Raw genomic sequence first — 18,810 nt, forward strand, 5'->3', positions numbered from 1 at the left:
AACCGTCACCGCCCCCGCCCCGCGCATGCGCCGCCGCCCCCCGCCCGTGAGGGGCCGGGAGGGGCGCTGAGCCGCGGGTTGCCGGCTGCAGCCCCTCAAGCCGCTCGGCTCGCAGCCGCTGCGGCAAAACTGCGGGTCTGGCTGGAAACCGTCCCCCTCCCCTTGTCTGAAAAGCTGAGGGCATCCCTCCCGAAATGGGGGAAGCGGGCGCTTGAGCTCCATCGCAGAGTCCTTAAGGCTGGAGAAGACCACTAAGATCCTGAAGTCCAACCCCAACCCGCCACCGCTGCCCACATCACTCAGTGCCACATCCCCACTGTTCTGGAGCACCCACAGGGATGCCCACCGCTCCCTGGGCAGCTGTGCCACTGCCTCACCGCTCTTCCTGAGAAGAAATCGTCCCCAGTATCCAACTTGACAGGGCTGGGGTTTGTGTCTTGCTTCTCCGTGCCCCAAAGCAAAGAGATCAGGCTGTGGGTCAGTGGACAAGAGTCCCTACCCATCCCTTCAGCCATCCATTTTCATATCAACCATAAGTAGACGTGATTAATTCCAGTCAGTTGCTGGTGTCATTTAGGTGCATTTAGTCTCCGTGACTTTGTTTTGTTATAAATTCAAACTTGATAAAAGTTAAAGGCAGTGCTAGCCAGCTCTGAGCAGCCCCAGCATCTCCTGAGGCTGTAAAGGATGTAGCACACATGGTGAGGATGGGTTGACGGTTGGACTGGATGATCTTAGTGGTCTTTTCCAACCTTACTGATTCTATGTTGGAAGAGCTGATTCCTGCACTGCCCTGTGGTAACTCCAGAGCTCCATCCCACTGCAGCCCACCCCAGAGCTCTGCCGGGCTGCTGGTGGTTTCCAGATAAGGCCCAACCAAACCGAGACCAACACTCGAGAGGAGAGCTTATGTTGATTCTTGTTCTTCCAAGCCTTAAATCTTTCAGAGGCTTACATTCGGAGCTTAGAAAGGACAGGAGAACACCCAGAGTCCAGGGCAACTGTAAATTAAAGATCAGACCCGTTCTAAAATCAGAAATGACCATCACTGCCCACAGGTTTCTTCTCGGTTGGGCTGGAGCAGGCAGTCTGTGTACACCTGAAGCCAACGTTTACCTGGAAGTTTTCACGTACAAAGATTGAGATTTGGGTCATTTGTGCTGAAGACTGGTCCTCAATTCAAAACCATGTCAAACAGTTAAATATATCAGCCTTCCCAAGAGGGCATTTATCAGATCATAAAGCAACTGGTTGCTGCTCCAGGAAAAGAACTAGTTCTAGCAGAATCCCTCTCCCCACATGGGTATAGATGCCCTCCATACAATCCAGGCTGCTACTTGTTCTCCAGAAACTATTTAATTGTCACTTGTTGCTTTTTATATGGGTGACATCAAGGTGACTATTTATAGCTGGTGCCTGCGCTGAATCTTTTGTCTTCATTCCTCAGCAGGGCAATGTGCTGCACTCACAAAGGCTGTGCACAAAGCTTGGCGAGGCCTTTGATGGACAGCCACTGCCTTCAGAGAACGTGAGTAATAGGGAACTCTAAACGAAGCCCTGGGAGACACACTGGAACCAGCCACCCCAGTGGGCACAGCTGGGGTGCACCCCGTGGCCCCATCACCTGAACTGCAACCCTGCAGCCTTGCACAGGTTTATCCCATTCAGCATCACTCTCAAGAGGAATCCCCAATCGCCTCTTCTCCTTCACCCTGCCTCTGCTCCAGCTCTGGTTAAATGTCTACTAATTTCTCAGAGCTCATGTTACAGCTGTGGGGGATGCACTGCTTTTATCGTGACTCAGCAGTGGTATTGGATCAATACTATTTCTTGTGTCTGGTACCACTGATCTTCACAAGCAGCAAATAACTTCTTTTTATCAGAAGAAGCAGCTACATGAGGTCCTCGTTTTGCTTGGGCACTGAAAACAAGCATGCCATGTGCTGAGATTTGGAGTCAAGTTTACTCTGATTCCATACAAGTGAAGAAAAAAGAAAAAAAAATGCTCTGCAAGGTACTACAGGGGTCTTAAAAATGGATTCAAGCCCTGCTATGAGAGCAAGCTTCACTGTGACTTGTTTTCTTTGCTACCCTGCAGGTTTCTCTTCTGCAGCCATCCTCATCTCCCAGCAGCCTTGCTTAGCACTACTGCTGTTTCAGGCTCTACGTAACTTGTTTCCAGAGACCTTATCCTTGAATTTGCCCCTGCCCTTTGAGGAATTCTGGCTAAAGACACAGGGTAGTTCCTTATTTTTAGGCCCGTGTTACCCAGGGATTTCAGCCACCTGTGCAGCTGCATCACTGTATCCACGCAAGGAATTTCCAGTTCAGCAGTGCAGTATGATTTGCACTCTCATTGCTTGACTGAAAGACTTGGGCCCTTTATAGCCAATCTGAGATTTGTGTAGAGCAGATTTATGTCTGCAAATCTACTATTGAGAGGACTCCATAAAAAAAAAAAAAAAAACAACAAAACAAAACCCCAACAACGCAGAACTTGGAATTGAAGAGGCTACTGATTGACTGCAGTCAGAATTCAAGTCACACATTGAACATGTGCTGTAGTTTAAGGAATCCCATTTTTGCTTGCATTCCAGACACTTACAGCAATTATTTCTTTTAATATAGTCAAAATAAGCCATCTTGTTATAAAACTACTATATATACAGAATTTGTCCAAATAAATGTGAAATAATGATTCAAATACATTAGTTTTGGCTACACTACGAAGTACAGTGTCTGCAGCTGAAAGTTAAGTGCTGAAATATACATCTCTTATTTTAACAAGCAACATGAAGTCAAGACCCATTTTGTCTGAGAGTTATAATTCATTAATGATACTCAAGCAAGACTGAATATCCCATGCCAGTTTCAAGGGGCTTTATTTTAAGAGCATAATTCTCCAATATCCTGTGTACAAGGAGGCTGTTTCATGCAGAGCACATCCCAAAGATACAATTTTCCCTCTGTGTTGCTCTCAAACCAAACCATCTTGTAAAACCACACTCTTGAGAGCCAGAACAAGCCATCAGCTGTTAAAACTACTGCTGCTTGTGTACTCAGTAGACCATTTCTACATAATAAAATGGATGGTTTTATGTTTTGCGCAGCAAAGTATGATTACATTTCTATTAGCTTTAAAGCCTGGGATAGAGGAAACCAGTGGCTAGATGACAGCATAGAAAGAAAACACAGGGTCACCTTCTGCTCCACTGTAAGATCATGGCATCTGGCGAGCCAGAAAGGAAGTCTGACAGCTTTAACAAGATGTCCATTAGTCCAAGGAGAGTGGAATGCTTAAATACTTCAGAAAATCTACACCTAAGAGGCCAATATTTCATATTGCCAAGATCCTTGAAAGGAGCAGAGCTCCATTAACGTGGTAACATTTTGCAAACATATCCTGCAGAGTCTGTAGATTTATTAATGGGAAAAAATTACATCACAGACAAATATGTGCTGGTACTGAAGTACTTCAGGAAAAAAAAAAAAAAACACTAGGGCAACTAGAGGGCTTCTACACTTATACCTCCTAAGGAGCCTATGATGATCTTCCTCAGCAAATGAACCCTCATGGGAAATGCTTTCAGATGTTGCCACATCTGAGCAGTATCAAGATAGGGCCCAGGAGACTGCTAGCGTCTGTGCAGATTTGTCTGGGTGAGATTTATTACTCTTCAGGTCAGCTGAGTGGTTATTTGCATCAGGGGAGTCCTGGCAGGCTGGGAACCTTGCTTGGCTTTGACTTTTCTATCCTGGGGCTTTTGGTTATGCAGTGAGGGATCACAGCAAAGCCATAATTGATAGCAGCTTCCCAAGGTGCTCCAGTACTGGAACAGGTTGCCCAAGGAGGCTGTGGATGCCCCATCCCTGGAGGCATTCAAGGCCAGGCTGGATGTGGCTCTGGGCAGCCTGGTCTGGTGGTTGACGACCCTGCACATAGCAGGGGGGTTGAAACTTGATGAGCACTGTGGTCCTTTTCAACCCATGTGATTCTATGATTCCTTAAAATGCTGGCCTTCAAAGGTGAACTTCAAAAGGACTAGAGAAAAAAAATTGCACAACACCAGCAGCCAAACACCTTGCTCTCTTTTTTGTTTGGGGATCTGGAGGTGTCTGGATTGGGCCTCTTTCAATGTTGAGGAAGACTCTTCCATCAGAGGGAGTCTTTCAAAGCCCTGGGCTTGATTTCATTTAATATTCTCATTAGCACCCTAGTGCAAGTAAGATAGCATAAGATAGCACTAATGAAATACTCGGATGACAGTGTATGAAGTAACATCAGTAAAGGAAGGTAAACTCATACGGGAATGGGAAGAGGTTAAGGATTTGAGACACAAATGGAACGAAACCAAGCAGACTGCAAGTCCCATGTCAAGGACTAAGCTCATGATCTCATCACATAGAAATGTCAGAGAGGAGGAAGTTCTGAGATTATAAATCAGTCATGGTTTGGTTGTGTGCCATCATCACAACACAAAGAATTATGTTTAATGTTAGAACATTTCAGGTAAGGGTCTCCCAATGCAAATATTTATACCATTGCACAGAACATCTACGTGACCTTACCTAAAATGGTGTCCCTTTGTCTGCTTACCCGTGTTAAGAAGCATTCAGGCTTTCATATCTGCAGAGAAAAAGCTGCTAGCATAAGCAGCAGGAGGATCTTTTCTGAGATGAGTTGGCTTGTCCAGTGAAAAACAGAACAACTGCATCTCTTTTCTATAAACTCCTTTGGAGAGAAGATCTGTGGATAATTCTGTGTAAAGCTTGGAGCCAAGTTAGCAGAAAAGCCTACAGCTAAACAGGCCATACGTAATTGCAGTCTGGAAATCAGATGTTTATTGCCAAAGTTCTGGACACAAATCCAAAAGAAGTTGTGAGCATTATCATGAGTGCTTGGCTGCCATCACTAGCACTAGCCCAAACACTGCACGCTCTCTTCCCTGCCACGAGGCTTGGGACACGAGTATCTATCACAGGCAGCACCACTGCAGCTGCAGAGAGGTTGTCCTGATGCTCCTGGACTGGATGACATAATCCCAGCATGGCAATCTTGTGTGCTCTACACTACCATGCCAAGCAGGGAACTCACCTGCCATTTGAAAACTCTCACTGAGCTTGTTGAAAACTGCCCGTCTTGGGTTACAGTGGGAGCCCACTCACGGCAGCCTCTACAGACCTAATCTAATTAGGAGCAGACACACCACAGCTCAGCATTTTGGCACAAAGCAAAGTTAAGCCAGCTCCACAGCAGCTGTAGTTACAGGGAGCCAAATCTGTCCCAGGCTGCTGCACAGCAGCTGATGGCAGTGCCTGGCTCACACACAAAGCAGTCACGGACTGCTGTTTGTAATCTGTATCACTATCTGCTCCCTCCAGTTGCAAAATCTGGCTGCTCCTCCTCCTCTGGCTTCCCCTCTTGCTGTGAAGCTAAGTGTTAAGACAGCTCTAGGCTGTTCTTGGAGGAACCTGCTAAGAATACATCATGCATTAGTTCCACCTGGCCTAACAACACTCACCTTTTCACTTACCAGAAGTGCCGTGGGGATAAAATCCCATTCCAGACAGTAGGATCATGCAGTGATAAGACTGCCAAGGCAAGAACTGCACCCCTACACCTTTTCTCCCAGAGCCTGGGCCAAAGGCAGCAAGAGATCGATAGGCACATTTCATCTGGGAGTGCTGCATGTACATCTGTCAAAAAGCAGATGGGTTTTCCTTTAGCAAGACTAAACTGGGATAACTTTGGTGAAAACAATGCATTACATCAGCTGGAGCTGGCTCTGCATCTCTTCGTGATTAATGTATGGAAGAATTCCTTCTGTCTTTGCTGCTCTGACAGTGCGTAGACACGAGAGCAAGGGGACACGTGGCCTGCTTACAAGGGCTGGAGGCTTCCTTCTTCTTGGATTTCCCATGCTTTGTCTGCTCCATGCTGTGTGGCCTCATCCACTCCTGTCCCAAGCATTCCAAGCTGAGCTAAATTTTCCACACAGGCCTTCCCAGTTTTCTTAAACTCGAGTTGTTTGGGGCTGCCGTAACACGTAGCCACAACATACGGTCTGAAAACACCAATTGTTTGTAGCAGATTGTTTGCACTAATTAGTCATACCGTTCTGTAAAATGGCGTGTGAACATTGTTTTGGAAAAGCTTATGTGAGCTCTGCACTGCAGTTTGATTCCCTCGCTGGAGTGGGAGAAGGGGAAGGAGGAGCCTTTTGCTGTCCCTATGGAAATTCATCTGGATTGATGTGAAGTGCAGCTCAGAGCAAAAACGTGCCTTTTCTAAAGTGCAGGAAAACATAACCTTGCTTTGCTCGTAGAGATCTTCCACACTTATTCAGGTCCCAGTATCTTCCACTCACTTATTGCTATGTCTCCTCTCAGGGAACAGTTCCAACCACTTAATGACAGAAAGAACTGCTCCTGTATGTGATGCCTCGTGGTTCTGCATTACGTACTTGAAGCAGTGCAGCAGTTACCTCATCTCCTTTCACCTGTCTGCTCACCCACCCAGAGCAGCAGCAGACAGCTGATGGTTCCTGGCTTACCTAAAATAAGCCATGCTGGTGCTGAAGAATTCGGGTTCCAGCTGTGCTAATCACCAGCAGGGCAGGAAGGCAGGTCATTATAGTTTCCTGAAACAAAGACATTGGCCTAAACTCGGAAGTGAAAGAAGATAACAGTAAGAAAACATCAGAGGAAACAGAAATGAAACACTTCAGATGTTACAGTGTATTAGAACTAAGGGGGCCTCTGATTTTAAGCCATAACACGTTTTCTTAGCATCCATAGCATTCCTGTTTTTCCGTGCTCAGGGAACCAGGAATGGTCTCTGGGAGTGACTCATCTGCTCAGGGTGTTTCCTCTGCCCCTGTGCACCCCAAGCCAGCTCATCAGTCAGCTCCTGCACCCATCCAATTACCATCCTCTGCATTTTTCCTGTAGGCTGTTCCACAGCATTAATTATTACGGTATTAAAAACCTTCCGATCCTTCCCTGTAGGAAAGTGAAGGAATTATTTTCTCTATTCTCCATCAGCGAAGAGCCAAGAAAAGTTGGGCAGGAGCTGTCAAATCCTCCAGTGTTCAGATTTCTTGCCAGTTGTAGAAACAAAAGAAGATTTTTCTAAATTCACCAAACTGCCACAGAATGCTTTCATTTCAGCTATGCTAAAAAAATATCCCCAGCTGGGCAGAAAGGAAAACGAGTGCTTGCATCTACAAACCATCATTTCCATAGCTGGCTGCATGGCTTGTCAAGCACCAGGCTGCCCATATGCAAGTCCCTGTTTTTTCTTTCTTTTGCCTTCTGGCTCTTCTAGCTGTACATTCCTCTAAGGACAGCTACTCAATATAAGCTTCTTATTGCAGTGTTCCCAGCTTGAAGTCGTGCAGGGCTGGGCACTGTCAGAGGGAGTTCCCCAGGAACTTGTCAGACACCACCTCTGTTGCTCAACCTCATTTTCTGCACAACTTTTCATCCTCCTTGACCTTTCAGCAGCGGGTCAAGGCAGGAAAGACTGATTTCTCTGTGGTGGCCTCTTTCTGGGCAGTTACTAAAGTTTCTGAAACATCCTGAGCACATTAGTGCCTCGACAAAGTAATTAGAAGTTCCCAAAATAATTTTTAATACGTTTTTCAATTACAAAGGGAACTGCTGTAGGTAACAGCAGATAATGGTTTCCCTCTCGAGGTATCTTTGTTCCTTCCTGGCTCACTGGCAACAGATGAGTTGCCTCACCCCTTTGTAACAGCATGCTGCTCTTCCATCAGTGGCTGGTGTTAGGCAAGGCTGCTCAGGCTCAAACAGATTAAACAATTTCACTTCCTGTGCGTTTCCAGACTGCCCCCATAAGACTCAAAGCACGAGGCTGGGAACCAGGTGAAAACCAGCCAACGGTTTAGACATGAGTTGAAAGAAGTAGGAATACCATGTGGCCATTGGCACACTACAAAGCAAGGAGACACAGACCCCATCTCACGACTCCCTGTGAACACGTCTGTACTATACATCCCAAATCTGGGTGGGGATCCCAGCAAAAACCCTTATGTTCACACCCACACTTGCTTTCTGTGCTAGGCAACATGACTTAAACATTTCTCTCTCCAAGCACTGGCAAAGCACTGGCAGTTGCACACATTACAACTGCCTGGGGAACACAGACAAGTGAAACACTTTTGGGTGAGATTATCGAGCTGGGAAACATTTATGGCTGTCAGCAACCTCCTCTCTAGACTAGAAAGGTGCTGCCTACAGCCATTTTTAGCCTGGTTTCCTAAGGGAACGAGCCATATGTGCTCTCTTTGTAGCAGTGCTCCTGTCCCAGACTCACAGTGTAAGCCAGCTGGTCAGGAGCCACCAAGTTTATCAGAGAGGCCAGGGTACATCTCCTTAAACTTGATACCCCCACTGGTAAAAAGCAGCCCACTGAGCAGCTCATGGCACATGGCAGAGAGAGCCTGAGTGCTTTAATCAGGTAAAACACTGCAAATTCTGTCCTTTGTTAGATAACGTGTCTCTCATTTCCCACACTTGATCTCCTTGTCTCTGCATCCTCTGGGAGGTGGCGTACCCTTTGAAGTCCAGGACCCTAAGCAGAGCTGCATCGCAGCCCTCTTGGCAAGGTGGGCAGGAGTCATGCAGTGGAGTTTGGGGGTAAGCAAACCATTCATAGCAAAATATTCCTACTGAGGAATCAGCCAGAAATCACAAGGGAGGAAGCTAACAGGAGAGCAGCATAAGTAGGCAGCAGTCCCACGCCACAGGCAGCTCCTCTCAGGTACAAGGAGGTGAGTGGCTGGTCTCACTACCTCCCTATGCTCCAAGCAAGTTAAGCCTCTTCCCATGTGTGTAAAGAATATGATCAGTCTTTTCAAATGGATAGCAGGCAATGCTGTAAGAAAGCACTAGGCAATGCTATAGGAAGGTATTCCTTGTGGTTCACACATGTATTCTCTTTGTAATTAATATTCAAAATGTTGATTGTATTCAGTAGTTATTTTCCTCCTTGGTCTTTAACACATTCAAGTGTTCACTGCTAGCTATCATCTGGGAGCCATTAATATTAAGCATATTTGATGTTTCCAGGCCAATCTCTGGAGTGTTTTAGCTTTGTTAATAATTAATATGGGAACGCGAGCACTTCATGAGCCCGAAGCAGTGCACAACAGGCTCGATTTCAAGGCTCAGTGTGAACGATCTGTTCATCTTTACAAATCCACAAATCCTCAGGATCTTTCTTAGCTCACCATCAGTGCAGCAGTGAGGAGCTCCACCTGTTTTTCGTTAGTGAAGGCACAACACCTCCTCCTCTCAGGGCTGATGGAACAACTTTGCTGGTCTCCAGGCTTCAGCAGGTGAACTCCAGTTGATCTTGTGGCATCAGTTCCAGACGTTACTGCAGGCACACAGGAGGAGAAACAGCAGAGACAAGGATTTACCAGCCCACAACAGTTCCTAGCACAAATCTTCATGCAGACACTGCCTTCTTTTCTGTTCAGTATGAGCTTTTGCTCTGAGTTACTATAAGCTGTCCCAATGGGTTGGCCATTCCTACCCTAGCACATCATATACCTGTCAGCAAGGGCAGGGGAGTTAAAGCAGTAAAGGGCTAAGCTAAGCTTTTATAACCTTATACAGTGTTTTTTAACAGTTTTTTAACAGCACCTTTAAGGTGGTTTGATAGCAAACAAGCCCATTTGCAGGTAATAAACATAACTTCTTGTGACCTCTTGAGGGATCAAATGTTTTGACTTCGCTGTTCTTACTGTGGTTTCAGATGTTTCTTCTCAAAACAAATTGGCTTGCAAAAATAGAAGAACCTCTCCCTGTTCCTGAAGCTCTGCATTTGCTGTCCTGCTCCCAAGACCAGGTTCAGCAGTGTTCACACTGCATGTCCATACCAGTGCTCGGGCAGCATGCCCACCTCGCTCAAAGCATGCCTCAAGCTCCCAAACCATTCATCCCTGAAACACCCAGGGCATTTGTGAGCCATGCTCAAAGGAGCGCAGTATGGAGAAAGGCTCTGCAAGTGCAGGCTCAGGACCGCAGATGGACTCTGCTTATTTATAGCAGGGCTGGCTAAACCAAAATAGTTATCCCAAAGGCAAGGCATGCTATATATACTCACACACAAGTGACTTGTTCATTTGAAGCTGGCAGTGCACAGAGACAAGATGTCTGTCCTATGGCAGGTCTGGGAGCCAAGATCACTTGGGCAAGGCCATAAGGAAAGCCACATTTCTCTGACCCTTAATTCTGGGCTGTGCATGCCCATCACCAGCTAAATCAGACCATAACCTCACTTGTGTCCAAAGCTCACAGTGTTGGCTTTGCCACGTGTATGGGAGCTGTTGAGTCATGCCTGAACCACTGACTGATCACCTGAAGCAAGGACTGGGACAACCATGGGAGCACAGGTGAAGGCAATTCTAGACCTCCTAGACCCAGTTTAAGGGTTGACTAACACTAGGGAGTGATTTCTTTCTGGAGATCCCTCCTTTGTAGAGCTTTTTATTGTGAGCCTAGATTTTCAGATATGGGTGAGCATTCCTTCTCTGTTTGTTCCTTTGCTATCTCACCACGGTACTCTTTCCAACTGTACTTTGTTGACTGCACACCACAACATCAAGATGACGGGTAACGTGTGCTCTCAGAATGCCTGCCATTGCAGAGGCAGCCCATCAGTGTCTAGATATAACATTTTGGGAGTTTACAACAGGTCAGCAGTAGTTTCTGACCACTGTAGGCTTTCAGCGTAGCCCAGAGCTATAAACTCATCAGCCTGTGGCTCAGGACAACAGCAGAACTCAGGTGCTATCAAATATGAACACCGTATAAAAGCACTAAAGCTGAGGTTAAGCAGCTAACTATTCTTAAGCAACTAATAATTTATAAGCAACGTGAGGTCTTCCTGCTGTTTCAGTGACTCTTGGGATGGAGGTGAGACTCCTTCATTGGGCATCACACATGTGGACAGAGCAGACCAGCCAAGGGGAGCAGGAGACAGAAACTGGGGAGAAAAAGTAGCCCTCCCTACAGGCAGGCAGCAGGCAAGTTTCTAGTCTTGTTTTCGAACTTCCAGGCAGTGCCCTTGGTACTGGATGCTGCTGCTTTTTCAACCCTGCAGCTCTTCCTTAAAGTTGGGGTGGTTTGCACTGCCCATACTGATGAGCTAGTGTTTCCTTGCAGCAGTCAGAGTCAGGAGGAACCAGCACACACCACTGAATAAGGAGCCCTCCAGAAGCACTCCAGACAGGTCAGTGTTCTTGCAGCAACTTTTACTCAGACAAACAGGCACAGAGAGGCAACCTGCAGCAGTCAGAGCCAGAAATAAGTGATTATTGGAGTTATTCTTGCATGGTGGCTCTAGGAGTTTTACTTTGACCTGTGCCCTACTGAAATGTCACCAGGTCCTCCAAGGAGAAAGGTTGAGAGGGGAGCAGTGTGGGAATGTCTGCGAGTGGTTTCGAGGTGTTCAGGTCACGCAATGCTGTGCTGGAATATTTGATCCCTACCACTCCTGGGGCATCGTTACATCAGGCAAGCATAAAACTAAAGGTAATCCTTGTTCTCAGGAAAATAAGCAATGCTCGGTCTTTGCCAGGGAAGCTTATTTTGGGTATGAGCACAGTCGAGCAAAGTGCAGTCCAGCAGAGAAGCTTTGTGTCAGCCATTTCTTTGGAGAAACTGGAGGAAAAACTGGTGGTCTGGGTGTAGTTCTGGTGACACCCCCTCATCCATCTGTCCTGTCACCATCACTGCCTACTGTCTGTTGGCTGCCTGGCGCAGAAATGAGACTTGACTGAAACCATGGATGAGCGATGCCCTCTAGTGGGTCTGGCTCACCGGGAGCTGGAGGAAGCCCCATCTATGATGCCCCCACCCAAAGGACATGTCCCTGGGCTGCCTGGGATCGTCTCCACCAGCCATTGCTTTGGGCAGGCATTGCACTTAAGCCACTGCCTTTTATCAGAGCTCTCAGCAAAAGCATCTGCCTCATCTCGGGCAGATCCTCAGATGGGGAATGTAACTCCAAAAAATCAAAATGAACGTTGATGGTGTCCCCCAGGCCAATAAGTATCTTGAATACATGGAGACAAGCAAGCTTTGCTGGAGCCATCAGCATCAGATGGGAAACACCCTGCAGCATTCTCAGCTTAAGGTATCGATACCCCCTGCACCTCAGTCTTTCCCAAACCCTGAAACACTTTTGAACCCCTCTGCTGTGCCACTGTAACCATTCGCCATTCACCAAAAGCCCTAAAAAAGGAGAACAATACCGTAAGAGAGCTCGTTTCCCACCTGCTGTGGGCAAGGGACTGGAAGCCACTTCTGTGCTGAGGAACTTACACCAGCCTCAGATGGTTTGAGATGTCCCAGGGTTGTTAGGAATCTTCTTCAAAGGCTTCCCAGATCCTTTCTAGCTTGGGTAGAGCTCATGGGAAGGGACTTGGGTAGGCGAGGCTCTTCTGCCCTATGGAAAAGCAGCTTTGTTCAGGGTGGGGATGTACAAGAGCATATGTGAGCCAGTTTAGTGGGGACACAGTGGAAGCCACTGTCATTTGGCTAGCAGACCAACACTACTCATGCAGGCTTACAAAACTGATTCAAACCAGTGGGGGATTTGCTCCCATATGACTTCTGTGCAGCTCTTGGCTGTCTGTAAATGGTTTTTCAGAGCGGATATGAGAAGTAACAGAGCCTCAGCAGTCAGGCCTTGGAGATCACAAGACGTGCTCTTCATTGCACAACAGGGATAAGTGTTTTTAATCTGGCTTTTAGAACCATAGACTCATAGAATCTATTTGAGTTGGAAAGGACCCTTAAAGGCCATCTGGTCCAAATTTCCCTACAATGAACAGGAACACCTACAGCTCCATCATGTGCTCAGAGCCCTGTCTAGTCTGACCTTGGGTGTCTGCAGGGATGGGGGATCCATCACCTCTCTGAGCAACCTGTGCAAGTGCTTCACTGCTGCTTGAAGGAAAGGCATTAAATATCGTGAGGCTAGTGCTAGAAATACAAAAGCTATCTTCATTTAGGTTGTTAATGATCTGTAGATCTCCCTGTTCTTGCCCCAGATGGGCTATCCCAGTGCATTAGCACATTGTGCTTCTTCCCCATTAAGATGTGAATGTCTGAACAAGAGCTTCTTACAAAGCACCCAGCCCAGCCACCTGTCGTAACTATAGCTATTAGTTTAATTAAAAGGCAGGAGAAGCCCAAGTGCTCAGGTTTTTTGCTCTCTTTGTCTGCCCCTTGCTGGCTTGTCTGCTGAAGCCCTTTGCAGAAGTGGGTTTGCTGCTTCCCACCAGCTCCTGAAAAACAATTTGCTTTGGCAGTCCCGGGTCCGAGTTATAGGAACCCACATCCTGGCATGAGACCAAAGGAAGCCTAACCCATGTCAGCAGAAACTGCTGTGCCATAACACCCTGCTCCAGCCTGCCTAGTACCCAGCTCTCAATCTCTGCTGTGGGATGCCATAGAATAGCTGACTGACAGTGCGGAGGGCAGGGTTTACATCCCAGCCTCTCCCTGCCAGCAGGAGGGTTTAAGGTTCACTGGTTTCTGCTCACCTCTCAACTTTGGCACCACACTCCAGGAGCTGCTGGCTCGCCTGCCTGAGTTTCGCTTTTCTTTTCCTGCAACAAGGAGGCAGTCAGGGAGGTCGGACGAGGCCATTCTCATCTGTTGAGGCTGCTCCCATCCTCTGCGACCCCTGTGTAGGAAGAGACCAAGGCTGCATACAGGTAATGCTTTCCTCTGCCTTGTGTGGCTGCACCTGCCTTCCCCCAGCCAGCTCTCCCCCCACACCCATGGGATTTGCCTTCCCACCAGAAAGCAGCCCCTGATCACAGCCATAAAGGCAACCCACTCTCTGAATCCCCATCCAGAGTGGTGGTCTCTGCTTGCTGCTGGCTTATTTCTGTCCATCTGGGTGATTAACGACCTCAGCTTGGAGGAGATTGCTTTGAGAAATCAGCACTCTGTCACTCCAGTGGTGTTTACACACGGAAGTGTTTGTGCAGCTCAGGCTTTTGTGTCCCCTGGTAAGCTTTGCTTAAGAGCGCTTGTACACCGAGTGACTGCCACTGAGCTGTATGTCAGCAGCAGGAAAGTGGGGAGGCAGTGCGTTAGGACCATCTGGGGCAAAAAGACCTCATGTCCCAAGCTTGCAGGGCTGGGCACTGCAGAATTACAGTACTTGGACAGAACCACAGTCTAGATTCACACAACTGTTGGAGTTGGAAGGGACCTTTAAAGGCCATCCAGATCAACTCCCCTGCAATGAACAGGGACAGCTACAGCTCCATCAGGTGCTCAGAGCCCTGAGCCCAGCCCAACCTCTAACAATGGGGTCCTGCTTTTTCCAAGGAGCTTCTACGTCTCTACAGAAGCCCAGCAAACATCTCGCATGGTTTTAGTGTCTTTTGGTTTAGAGCTTCAGGTTTGGAGAGTCTCAGCTATATGTGGTGCTGTGTGGGGCCAGGGGTTGGACTCAGGGATCCTTATGGGGTGTTTCCAACTTGGGATATTCTGATTTATGTTTCTACTTGTTTTGCTCTCTTGCCATTCTCCTCAGGTGAAAAGGGAGGTGCACTCCCTGCACCCTCTCAACATGGAAAAGAAATTGTTTGGCAAAGCTTCCCATCCCTAGTAGTTGTTTGCTTGTAGGAGAAGTTTGAAAGGAGAATTTCCTGCAATTGCAGTAATTGTTGAGTGAGCTTTGTTCAAGCATTAATGAGATCTTCTGAGGTTAAATTGAGATAGAGTTCAGGGGCATTTTAAGAAGCAGCAGCATGAAATAATGAGAAACAGAGTTGATAAGACAGACAAAATTCATGCAGCTTCTTGTGAAGACAGCCTGCGTTGATTACGGGGGCAAATAGGTGGGGAACAGTGAAAAATTAAAGGCCTGAAGCCTGCCAGATTGCAGGGGGAAGACTGAAATGAAGGGAGAGGCAGCATGCAGAAACAAGGGGCTTTTGTAAGAGGAGGGAGCTCCGGGGGGCTGGGAGAAGGGCGTGGGGTGTGAACCCACTGCTCAGGGCTGGGGTCTGCATGAGGGGAGGGTTAGATTGGACACTGGGAAGAATCTCTTCACAGAGAGGGTGGTCAGAGATTGGAAAGGGCTGCCATCCCAGAGCACAACACATACCTTCAAGCAGCTCTCCAAGGGTCAGGCTTGAGGCCACCACTTATTTTGGGCTCCTCTCTCAACCCATGTGATAGAGACAAGCTGGGTGGTGCAATGGTCATGAGGCTTCTCCAGCTTTGGTGCCCCAAGTTGCTTAACTCTTGTTAGGAATGGTGTTTGTAATGCAGCCAGTGGCAGGAACCCAGCTCTCCCCAGCCAGGAGCACACACAGATCCTTGACTGTATCTCAGAAGGTATGAAATCCCTCCAGAGCAAGCCACAGTTTCCGTTCACCCTCATAGCAATGCACCAACTTGACATGCTGCTGCCATAAAGCCCAACCATCCCTGGCAGCTTGCACTCATCCCATGGGCAGCATCCCTGGCAAGCTGGGAGTGCCATCTCCTGCATCTCTGAACTCACATCCAGCCTGAGGTGGATTATCCCAATGTAACTTCTAATCCGATCCCCCAATAAGTGCACTATATCAGTGTAAGATATTCCAAGAAGGAGTGCTCAAGAGCAAGGCACACTCAATTCCTGTTTCTCTGTCATCAGCTCTCCCCAGCATGTCCTTAAGGAATATTTCTGCATCTCAGAGGAGATGCATCCAATCAAATCTCCTTGTCCACATGCAAGCATGCCTCTTGCATCAAGTTTCGTCTTAAAGATCTCCACTCTCTGATCACAGCTGACTGATAGTCCAAGGCAGTGGCAGATACATCGGGCTATTGTATTTAATTCAGCCTATTTTGAAGCCAAGCCACACTCACCCCACTGCCACTGGTAGCGAGTTTATGCTGGTGGACCTGGGATCAATGCCAACACATTCTGATGGAGTTGGTTTCCTTGCAGGACATGGCGCAGACAGCAGTGCCAGGCAGCTCCCTGGGGAATAACCGTCCCACTTATATCTACAAGATGGTCCTGCTGGGGAGCACATCAGTGGGAAAGTCGAGCCTTGCCTACCGATATGTGAAAAATGACTTCAAGGAGTCGCTGCCTACTGTAGGATGTGAGTGAGCAATTTCAATCCATTTCCTTCTGCCTCATACTGTAAGCAAAGCCACAGAGGCTTGATTTACCTCTGCTTGTTGGAGGCAGCTTAGCAGCAAAGTGAGGAAACCTGGGTTCCAAATCATACAGCTCCATCTGCCTTTTGCATGTTTGGTCCCTTACACCTATTTGGACACCTCAGAAGTGTCTCCTCAAGGTCCTTTGCCCAGGTGTGGGTCAGGAGTGCACTGGGACAAACCTCTTCCCGACTGTCCTGCTCTGCCCAGCCATGTCAAACAACCCCAGGCAGGGCATACATCAAAACTTGTGTGTGCCCATCCAAGGCTGCTAAAAAGAAGGGCCACTGGCCCTGCCTGGTGACATGCTATCCGTTCAAGTGTTGCCCATCACTAGTGTATGGCCATGCTGTGAAACTCTTCAGGTTCAAATAGCCCTATTAGAAATTGTTGGGATCTCCTACCCAACTGTCAGTCACAGCAGCTGCGCCGACGGTGGTGTTGGAATCAAACTAGACTCTCCACACAGCACCACCTGAGCAGGTTGGCTCAGGGTGCTTATGAGAAACCCATTCAGTTTTGTGCATCACAGCATCATCACTGCCCCTCAAAGCAGCTTTGATCCCACAGCAGCAGACCAGAGCCCTCCACCACATATCTTGCAGGCTCCTTCTTCACACAGACAATCCAACTGGAGACAGCCACCATCAAGCTGGAGATCTGGGACACGGCTGGCCAGGAGAAGTATCACAGTGTCTGTCACCTCTACTACCGTGGTGCCCACGCTGCGCTCCTTGTTTACGACCTCACTAACAAGGTGAGATGGTGGATGCAGGTCCTGTCCACATCAAAACACTGCTATGTGGCAGTGGAGCTGATGGGACAGGCACCTGGATATGTCCCTGATAGAGCAGAAAGGATCGCAAACCCTAAGCAGATAAATGCCCCACTAGGACACATCAGCAGAGCCCAGGGGTTCCTACAGAAGCTTCCCTGTACCTGCATCAGGAGTGGCTGTCCCTTTCTCCCCAGGAAACACTCAACAGAGCGAAGCAGTGGCTGATGGAACTGGAGAAGGAGTTCCTTCCTGATGAAATTGTCATTGCTTTGGTGGGCAACAAGACGGACCTGGCTGATGAACGGGAGGTTGCAGCTGAGGTGAGCACACACCACGTCCCCATTGCAAGCACTGAGACATACCCTAGCAGAGCCTTTGCTTACCAAGTGGGGTCCCTTCTGCTCTGCCAGGTGATCTCCCCATTGCTGAGTGGCATGCAGGAGCCCTGCCTTGTCCCCATGGGTCCCCAGGGCCACGTTGTCCCTTGACACAGGGGAAATAATAGTGCTTTTCTCCTCCTAGGATGGGGAAGAGTTTGCAAGGAGCAGAAGCCTGCTCTTCATGGAGACGTCTGCAAAATCCAACCACCAAGTAAATGACGTCTTTATGGCCGTAGGTAAGGTGTGGGGTGGCTCCAGGTGAGAACCAAAGCAGGGGAACCATGGGTCCTGGCTCCCTCAAGCCTCCAGTGCAATATGGGGCACAGCAGAGCTGCTCTGCCCCCAGTCTGAGGCCACATCCTCACACAGGGAACCAGTATGGGTGCTCTGCTCCACTTCTTGCTATAAGAAGAATATTTGGAGAAGACAAGGGGCTCTTCTTGCCTATCCTTCCAGGCTACAGATGCCTTCACCCAAAGCCCAGCCGGCCAGCAAGGGCCGCATTGTACCTTGTGTCCCTCCTGCCAGGCCGGAGGTGACAGTGGCTGTGGTGGCACAGCAGCATATGACACAGGGCAGACAGCTCCATGCCAAGATGCAACATTAGAGGTGCAGAGATCAAAGTCACTATGTGTTTTGGGTTTAGTACCTGACCTGGGTATATATACCTGACCTGTGTCCCCAGCACATCTGTCCTCCAAGTGACATTGCCATGCTGGTTAGAAGTTGCTGGGAAGTACCTACATGGCACCAGTGGGGTGGGACAGAGCAGCAGGTGCATCCCAACATACATTGGCTGACCCCATGCCCTGGCAAGAGAGGTGATGCCCTGTGGCTTTGTGCTCCCCATCAGCCCAAGAGCTCCTACGGCGTGAAGGCAAGAAGGCAGCTGTCCCATCCACAGGCGACAGGCAGCGCTTGGACCTGCAGGCAAGCAGGACAAGGAGGGGGTGCTGCCATGTCTGAGGGGCCATGGGTTCCCCACAGCATCTGGGACTGGACCTTGTGCTATTGACAAAGGGGTGACAACGCAGCCAACGTGTAGCAACGATCCTTCTGCCCATCTTCTGCAAGTGAATTCATGCAGTACGTGCAGACCCTCAACAGGGTCCCATGATGGTGTTCTCCAAGAGGTGAGTGGGAATGTCCCCTGCCAAGAAGAAGCCCAGCTGGGGACATCCCTCTGCCCCAGCCATGCATCAGCTCCCCCAGACTCAAGAGAGTTTGGCTTGTGGAGCACATCCCAACAACTTCAAGACTTGACTGCCAATAAAGATCAACTCGTCTTAGCCACATCCTTTACTCTGCCCTGGGTGCCAACATGCAGGAAGCCTGGAGGTGGTGAGGACCAGAGTGTGGCAGTGTAGCCCTCATCAGCCACCCCAGCTGCTGGGAAGAGCTCTGGTTCCTCTGGCCAGGAAGCTCTCCCCTCCT

The 18,810-nt window shown here is 48.5% G+C and overlaps 1 protein-coding gene and 1 long non-coding RNA gene across 4 annotated transcripts; one reads left to right on the plus strand and one right to left on the minus strand.

Annotated features, from left to right (window-relative positions):
- Positions 1-2,865: 2,865 nt before the first annotated feature.
- LOC121111290 lies at positions 2,866-13,978 on the minus strand. The gene is made up of 4 exons (XR_005861419.2): positions 13,883-13,978; positions 13,584-13,726; positions 12,358-12,481; positions 2,866-9,403 (listed from the first exon to the last, which is right to left on the minus strand). It is a non-coding gene; the product is annotated as an uncharacterized LOC121111290 (long non-coding RNA).
- Positions 11,198-18,671, plus strand: RAB17 (RAB17, member RAS oncogene family). Of its 3 annotated transcripts, XM_046943811.1 has the most exons (7): positions 11,198-11,263; positions 13,660-13,757; positions 16,001-16,160; positions 16,824-16,975; positions 17,191-17,316; positions 17,519-17,612; positions 18,230-18,671. In XM_046943811.1, exons 3-7 carry the CDS (start codon positions 16,004-16,006, stop codon positions 18,340-18,342), a joined length of 642 nt encoding a protein of 213 aa, XP_046799767.1. In that variant the 5' UTR covers positions 11,198-11,263; positions 13,660-13,757; positions 16,001-16,003; the 3' UTR covers positions 18,343-18,671. The 3 variants fall into 3 exon arrangements, with proteins under 3 accessions (XP_046799767.1, XP_040559761.1, XP_421874.2); XM_040703827.2 differs by lacking the exon at positions 11,198-11,263 and having other exon boundaries at positions 13,595-13,757; positions 18,062-18,671; XM_421874.8 differs by lacking the exon at positions 11,198-11,263 and having other exon boundaries at positions 13,595-13,757.
- The last annotated feature ends 139 nt before the right edge of the window (positions 18,672-18,810 follow it).

The sequence above is a fragment of the Gallus gallus genome, chromosome 7 (assembly GCF_016699485.2).
Source record: "Gallus gallus isolate bGalGal1 chromosome 7, bGalGal1.mat.broiler.GRCg7b, whole genome shotgun sequence".
NCBI classification, from domain to species: Eukaryota; Metazoa; Chordata; class Aves; order Galliformes; family Phasianidae; genus Gallus; species Gallus gallus.

Coding starts and splice junctions, on each gene's coding strand:
- RAB17 (XM_046943811.1), top strand. CDS start 16,004: ATGGCGCAGACAGCAGTGCCAGGCAGCTCCCTGGGGAATAACCGTCCC. Junction 17,317..17,518: donor AACGGGAGGTTGCAGCTGAG/GTGAGCACACAC, acceptor TTCTCCTCCTAG/GATGGGGAAGAGTTTGCAAG. Junction 17,613..18,229: donor TGACGTCTTTATGGCCGTAG/GTAAGGTGTGGG, acceptor GCTCCCCATCAG/CCCAAGAGCTCCTACGGCGT.